We start from the raw sequence: 8,607 nt of genomic DNA, 5'->3' as shown, positions 1-8,607 counted from the left end.
AGATTTCCTTGTTGTTGACTTGCATTTGAGGAACAACAACAACAAAAAAACAGTATTTATGGATTTCCCCAATAGAAATGTTGAATTATATTAAATCTAGTATTTAAAAATTCTTGTAAGAATTGGTAAATAGGTTTAGATGACATTGAAAAGTTTCTGCATAGCAAAAGACACAATTAGTAAAATCAAAAGATAGTGTACAAGGATAGTAAAAAAATCTTTGCCAGTTAAACATCTGAAACAGATTAATTTCTAAGATCTATAATTAGCTCCAAAAATTAAACATAAAATCTTCAAGTCATTCAATCAATAAAGAAACAAATGAATTAAATATATAACTCTCAAGAGAAGAAACATTCACAGTCAATACATATTTGAGAAAATATACAGTATTCTTAGTCACCAGGAAAATGCAAATTAAAATTACTTTGATATTCTATTGCCTTTCAGTCAGAATGGTTATCAAATAAAGCAAATGTCACCAGCATATACAGTCAGGGATGAGGGAAGTAAGAACTCTTACATGCTCTTGGTGAGAATGTAGGCTAGAATAGACACTGTGAAAATCAGTATGGGTGTTCTTCAAAAATAGAAAAATAAAACTTTCATATAATCTTGCTATGCCACTGCTGGCTATATCTAGAAAGGATGTAATTACATTTCCACACAGGTATTTGCCATGCATGTTTATTACTGCACTATCCAAAATATCCAAGGTATAACCAGCCTAGATGCCTATCAACAGATGAATTAATAAATAAAATGTTACAGATGCACATATAGCACACACTATGGGATTTTATTCAATAATAAAAAAAAACTGAATTTAAGTTATTTGTGTGAAATGGATTGAATTGGAGGTCATCATGTTAAGCTAAGCAAATAAAACCAAAATCAGGGAAAAGTCAAGTCAGGTTTTCATTCACATTTGTTTCTCATATTTTGTGTGTGCACATGTATGTGGAGTTTGTGTGTGTGTGTGTGTGTGTGTGTGTGTGTGCGTGAAGATATGGTGACTGAGTTGAGAGGCATTCTAAATGGAAGAGAAGGGGGTAAGTGAGGGTATTGAGAGAGATCCAGATAAAATATTACTTATTTTCTCTCATATGCAGAATATAGATATATTTGGAAAAAGAAAGGGAACAATGGGGTGGGAGAGAATGGATAGAGGGAAAACTGTATATGGGTGAATATGTGCAAGACATGTCTTTAAGGAAACATCAATAAAACCTAGCATTTTGTACATAATCTAAGAAATTAATTTTAAAACCCCTGTGAATAAGAGCATAAAATGGTCTATTGAATCTACTTAACTAAGTAAAAATTTATAGTTTCTAGTATTTATGCTAAATATTCTTAACTTTCGGTACCAGCTTTGGTGAATTGTCTGCTTAAGGGAAATGTTTAGATAAATTCATGAGAAGATTTACTGAGTTGAAATTCCATGACTAAGTGGGTATTTATCTTAAGTTAAAAAGTGAGAAATATAGTATGTTTCCTACATTGCTGGTGTGCTTGGTTTAGTCTACATCATCCTTGCATTATGTACTAGCTATGTGTAGTCTGTGAGTAAATAAAATGTGCTTGCTTTGACTGATAACTTAAATTTTTCATTCAATTTATTTTAATAGACTTATATACAAGTATAAAACTAATTAGTTGTATTTGAAATAAGCTTACAACATATATATTATAATTCTATTTCATGTAAACATGCGTTTATGAATCTAGAAATACTATTATAGTATTTCTGATGAAAATTTAATGTTCAAATTAAAAAATGATATCAGTACAAAATACATTCCATTGTTTTCAAATTTGAGCACTGGAGATGTAAAATATTTAATTAATACTTTATCAGTAGTAACATATTTTAATTTGCCATCCATAGGAAAAGGTATTTAAGGTCTGGAAAACCCACGTTCTCTCAGACTGCTCCATTGCTCTTTTGCATGACTCCTTTTGGTGGTGGTTTCTACATAAATTCAAGGTAAATGGCATTTTAAAACTATGTAGAACATTGATTTGTAACACAATTATTTTTTCAGTACAGGTAATGTAAATACAGTTTTTTTACACAGATGATTTTTTTAAGCATTTCTCATAGACTAAAAATCCTATTTAAACTTTCTTCTTTCACAGTAGTTAAGATTCCAATAAAAATTTCAAAGGACTTGGTTCTTCACCAATCACAAAAGATAAGGGAGATTCAATACCACAGTAAATAATAAAGTTGTAGCTTTACAAGGTATTATATGTTGGTAACTTGAACATAACATCTACTACAAATCAGTAACATTGAGGATTTAGAAGAGAACCCGGTGGTCAGGTAGACAGAGAGCCTTTATCTGATTAAGAAAGGTGAGGATCTGAGTCTAGGTGGGGAAAGTAAAATTCTTGTAGTAGCACTGCTTGGCCAGCAAAGTGTCATGAAGAATACACACCCTGAAGTTATCTTAAAGCTTGGTCCTCCAAAATGCTGCAAAAAGCTAGAAGGTGGCCCACGCTGTATCACTCAAGTCACTGTCATCTGAGGATAGTGTACATGACAGTACAAGCCCTTCAGAGGTAACACCACCCCACTTCCAGGACCAAAGTTCATACCAGAGGACTGTACACAGTATCCTGCTCATTACCCTCCACAGGCTGCACTGTTATTCCTATCTAACCCCACCCTAGGAACCGGAATCACAGCTATCTAAGTACTATATCCACAGGATGTGTTACACAAAAAGTTCCTACCAAGCTGCAGCTTTCCCTAACTAAGTCTGGAACGCTTCTTATACCTCAACTACATATCCCCAGGTGTCCCAAGACTGAGCCTCAGGCAGCACCTATCATATCCAAAGATAAGCCAGGTCTAGCTAAAAAATGAATAGAAATTCTAATGCCTACTCAACAAAGGTGGATCAGATATTCAAACCACACAGCCAATAACACTACTCCACATATGCAATCCCAACACACAAAAAATATGAAAAACCAAAACAATGTGTCTCTTCAAAAAAAAAAAAAAAAAAAAAGATACCCCACAGTAATGTTCCCCAGGGAAACAGCTTAGATGACACACAAGATCAGGAACTGAAAATAGCAATCTTAGATATGTTCAAGGAACTCAAAGAGGAATATGAGTAAGTGCCAAAATGATGACCTAGAAAACACAAGCAAACGGTTGAGTGAAATAATTAAGTCAAAACAAGATATGAAAATAGAACACAATAAAGAGATAGAAATCCTGAAGAAAACCAAAATGAAATTTGAGATGGACAATTCATTAAGTTTAATAAGCTCAGAGGACTACCTCACCAAAGGTATAAATTGAGTGGAAGAGAGAATATCAGGGCTTGAAGACAAAGTAGAAGAATTAGACCATTCAATTAAAAGAAAATGAAAAATCTTTCAAAGGCCGTATGGAAGGGGCACTCAGGTACTCTGAACTATAAAGGGACTATAGATATATAGTTGTTGATTTTTTTCCAGCATGGTAGCTACTATCTTCACTCATTCTACAGATGTCTGCATGCTTTCTGAGTTCTAGATACTATGCTAAGGGTTTGAAATACAGAATGATGTAAAATGTTTTCTTGGCTCTAGTGTAATTTTACTACTCTTTTCTAGATATGACAGATATATATGACTGTCATCTAGGAAATTAGACCATAATCCTGGCCAATGTAGTGCAACTAATAAATGACAGAGCTGCCATTACAACTCCACTCTGTGTTGCTGAAACAAATGGGCCCTCAAGTTAAATAGCTGAACTACCCTTTAAGAATAGACTAAGCCGGGTGGCGGTGGCACACGCCTTTAATCCCAGCACTTGGGAGGCAGAGGCAGGCGGATTTCTGAGTTCGAGGCCAGCCTGGTTTACAGAGTGAGTTCCAGGACAGCTAGGACTACACAGAGAAACCCTGTCTCGAAAAAACAAAACAAAAAACAAACAAAAAGAACAGACTATATATTCTCATATATTATATACAGACTATATTACATGTAATAATATTGTATATATAACTTTCTCATATAAATTGTAATTGGCACTAATTTCATGCATATGTCTTCTTTAAGCCTGACAAAAGAGATGAAGATTTCTTGTTTGATAGAATTGCAGAAAGTTATGTCACACTTTTCATAAAAATACCTCTAAGGAGAAAGGATGCATTCTTTAAGGTAAATGTTAAAACTTAACAGATACAATAATTATCTTCATAGTGTATAAAATATATTTTGTTTAAATATATGAGTATATTTTGATTACCTTTCAACAAGAATTTGTCTGATATAAATAATAGAAAAATTTTTAAAGTTTTACCACCATGACTATTGTCCTGAATACTGTGTTCTCTAGTTTAGAACCACAGTAATTCTACAGTTACTCTGTTAGGAAACTGGTGACTTCTTTGTATATTCTTGGTTTTGTTCTATTTACCTATAAAAATATCATTTTTATTTTACTCTTATAATCTTTTAGTCAATTTAAGAGAAAACAACTAGGTTATATTATACATAATGAATAAGCTATGAACTAAACATTTATTTTACTTTATGTTATATTAATAAGTAAAGTTCATCAAAATAGTGATTTGGTAAACATTTTAAATATTAATACATAGTATTTCAAAGTGCAAGTAATATTTAAGTATCTTATTGCTTTAGCAATCTGTAAATCAGAAGTGTATAAGCATTTTGGAGTTTATAAATGTTTTCACATTGTTGGATAGAACACAAAATATTGTTAATGAAAGTACAAATGTCTCTAAATTTAAGGATTTTTCAAATATTTACATTCAATCTTGGTTTATCTTACATGTCCATAAAGTGTGGTAGGGGAAAACTATAGTGGACTGGGAACTGAGTTTGAAAGACTTGGTCTTCTATTGGTAGTACCATCCCATTGGCTGATATCCTAGTATCCATAAAATGTAGAAAAGACCAACATTCATCTTTTGCTTCCTGACTGTGGGTGCATGTGACCAGTTCCCTCAAGCTCCTGATGCTATATGTTTCCTTTAAGTTGCTTTTGTCAGAGTATTTTATCATAGCAGCAGGGAAAGAAACTAAAGCTATCTTTTTGTAATCGCTAGGAGGAAGCATAATTTTATACACACATACAAACACATACACACACAGGACTTGATAAATCTTTTTTTAATCTACCTGTGTAACATTTTAATTTTAACTATTAATAAAATCTATGCTCCACTGATCATATGTGATCATTGAGTAATGAAGATGTTCATGGCTCACTGCATAAGATTAGATACACCAATATGTTACAGAATTCTTTGTCTCACACATCCACCTTCCTGCCACCACCCATGTCAAGGGTGCCCTAAAAGGAATGTGTACCAGCAAACTTGAGCAGTATTTGATTAAAATTAGCATATTAGTTTCCTACAAACTAGTATGTATTATAATAAACTTAGTTATCAAAACCAATAGAAACTCATTTTCTTAGTTACAGAGGCCAGCAATTCAAGATGAATAGAATATGAGTCTAAAATGAAAGTATCAGCAATGCTGTTTTCTTTAGAAACCGCAGGGAGTTGATCCTTGATTTCTTTTTGTTTCTGGTGTCAGGACATGACCATACTCTCCGACCTACAGATCCATCACTACATGCTTACTTCTACTGTCACTCTGCCTTCTCCTCATCTGGAGTCAGTCTGCTCATCTTCCCTCAGAATGATACTAGTAATTACATTAGAATCCACTAGATAATCTAGAAAGCTCTAATCTGCCCAGTAGCGTCTTCAGCTTTGTACTAACTGACATGTACAGGTCTGTGGAATAGAACATGTGCATCTTTTGGTTCGATAGTTGGTGCATGACAGTGATCACTAAGGACTTCTAGATTTCTAAAACTTTATAATCAAATGGAGTCTTAGTTTATGATTATCAATAGTTACCTGAATTCAGTGTACCACAATAGTGATATCATGTGTCTTTAATATAAAAGTATGGTCTCTCTTGATGTTTATGCCTCAAGGAAAAATGTAATAGCTGGAGTATCTGAAAGCTAGGCTGTCAAGTAGGAGCATAGCTTGAGAGGGGCTGGCCAATGGATCATCTGAAATAGAAGGTAGAGGGAACAGTGTTGCTTGACAAGATATGAAAACAGTAGGAATCTCTTTGGATAGGCCAACTCAGTAGTATCCCAGCTGCAGGAAAAAGACACAATAGCTATGAACACTCCATGCTAGCTAGGTCAGAGCAAATCTGACTTCCATTCCAGAGAAGCATGTGTGGGTTGCTGCTTTCCTTCCTACTAAGGAACTTTTCAACTTGAGGGGTATCTAAGCCTTTATAATAGTCTCACATTTTTAAAAACATGTCTTATTACTGCCTGATTCTACATGTGTGTAAGAGTGTGGATGCGCATAGCTCATGCAGAAGTGAGAGGCTATCTTTCAGAAATCAGCTCTCTGTCCCACCAGAGCTTCCATGGGTCAAATTCAGGTTTTCAGGATTTTACCCACTAACCTATCTCACTAATTAATTGTTCTTGCATATTGCACATACACCTATAGCAGACTTAATTTTGGGTAAAATGGGCTTCCAAGCAAAGCATAGGCCTTCCCTAGTAGAGGCACTAGGGAGGGAATAATAGAGAGAAGCCCACATATCCTATGCTTGCTAGGATCAGGTGGAATTGCTGGGCTCACCATAGCCTGCTCCTCTTCTGAAGAGTGTACTCTGGTTAACCCAATCACAAAAGAAGTCACTTGATATGCACTCATTGATAAGTGGATATTAGCCCAGAAACTTAGAATACCCAAGATACAATTTGCAAAACACAAGAAAATCAAGAATAAGGAAGACCAAAGTGTGGATACTTCATTCCTCCTTAGAATAGGGAACAAAATACCCATGGAAGGAATTACAGAGACAAAGTTTAGAGCTAAGATGAAAGGATGGATCATCCAGAGACTACCCCACCTGGGGATCCATCCCATAGTCAGCCACCAAACACTGACACTATTGCATCTGCCAGCAAGATTTTGCTGAAAGGACCCTGATACAACTGTCTCATGTGAGGCTATGCCAGTGCCTGGCAAATACAGAAGTGGATGCTCACGGTCATCTATTGGATGGAACATAGGGATACTAATGGAGGAGCTAGAGAAAGTATCCAAGGAGCTGAAGGGGTCTGCAACCCTATAGGTGGAACAACAATATGAACTAATCAGTACCCCCCAGAGCTCCTGTCTCTAGCTGCATATGTATCAGAAGATGGCCTAGTCGGCCATCACTGGGAAGAGAGGCCCCTTGGTCTTGCAAACTTTATATGCCCCAGTACAGGGGAACACCAGGGCCAAGAAGCAGGAGTGGGTGGGTAGGGGAGCAGGGCTGGGGGGGGGGATATAGGGCACTTTTGGGATAGCATTTGAAATGTAAATGAAGAAAATATCTAATAAAAATTTGGAAAAAATAAAAGAAGTAACTAGTCAAACTCTGCCCAGCTAACCTTACTCTTAGTCAGGAATGTCCACAAAGTGCTACCAGATAGACTCAGTTTGTAACTGATTTTTTTGCTCATGTTCCTCAATTAGAGAAAAAAAAGTAATAAAACAGCTAAAGGAAAGCCATAAGAAAACAAGGAATACATATATGTCACAAACTAATCATTCTTTGATCTTGTTACATTTGTTATACGTGTGTGTGTGTCCACTAACATGGCTTTTTTGGGCAGATGTATCCTGACTGTTTGACTCAAGCTGTCTACACAACCTTCCAGGAATCATTTCCAGAATCCTGCAGCCTCTTCAATGATAAATTCAAAGAAGACCTAGGAAATACGATTTTTCTTTGGTTGTCAGGTATGTATATGCCATTTAAGTATGGATTATTTGATTATAAATATTTTAGATTGAGTATTTGCTCCAACAAAAACATTGGTGATATATAAAACATGTCATACCAATGTCTGTTTTTAAGTAATCATTACTTTATTCTTAAATTTTAATTGTCAAAATTGTTTAACATTATAAGCCAAATCATTTTTTGCTTTGTTTTGTTTGAGATGGGGGTCTCTCTACATAGCTCTGAGAGTCCTATAGCTACTACATAAACTAAGCTGACCTAGAACTCACAGAGATCTGCCTGTGGGATCAATGGTGTACACCACCATACATGGCAAGCCAAATTATTTTCAAGTGGTGGGATTATTATAGAAAACAGGATTTCCTTAATACTGACATTTATCTCAGAAGCTGTTCTCTAGGGACCTTGGGGGTGTCCTCCGACTCTGCGCCCAAGTGGCCCGGTGCTGGCGCCAACCGGAAGGGACTTGTGACCCTGGTCAGGCCGGGTTTCCTGCTTCTCTAATGCTGTCTCAGGTCCCACACGTTTGGATTGAAACAGAAATTGTGTTCCACTCACCGGTGGTCCTAAGATCATGTGGAGAGTCCTCTAGGGGTTCTTGGGGGGTGTCTGCCGACTGTGCTCAAGGTGACATCGTGCTGGTGCCAACCTGAAGGGACTTGTCAAGATCACATGGAGAGTCCTCTAGGGGACCACATGATCATCTCGTTAGATGCAGAGAAAGCATTTGACAAAATCCAACACCCATTCATGATAAAAGTCTTGGAAAGATCAGGAATTCAA

At 36.0% G+C, this 8,607-nt stretch overlaps 1 protein-coding gene across 5 annotated transcripts in view; it reads left to right on the top strand.

The window, feature by feature from the left end:
* The window catches only part of Fam227b (family with sequence similarity 227 member B), a 144,414-nt gene that overhangs the window by 22,780 nt on the left and 113,027 nt on the right, over positions 1 to 8,607 (top strand). For all 5 annotated transcript variants that reach the window (XM_021156369.2, XM_021156367.2, XM_021156368.2 and 2 more), the window contains 3 exons: positions 1,892 to 1,990; positions 4,069 to 4,170; positions 7,694 to 7,820. In XM_021156369.2, the coding sequence (XP_021012028.1) occupies positions 1,892 to 1,990; positions 4,069 to 4,170; positions 7,694 to 7,820 (328 nt within the window). The remainder of the gene's footprint in view (positions 1 to 1,891; positions 1,991 to 4,068; positions 4,171 to 7,693; positions 7,821 to 8,607) is intronic.

This window comes from Mus caroli, chromosome 2 (genome assembly GCF_900094665.2).
Source record: "Mus caroli chromosome 2, CAROLI_EIJ_v1.1, whole genome shotgun sequence".
NCBI lineage: Eukaryota > Metazoa > Chordata > Mammalia > Rodentia > Muridae > Mus > Mus caroli.
The sequence above is the reverse complement of the archived record's forward strand: the minus strand, read 5'-3'. Positions and strand labels throughout refer to the sequence as shown.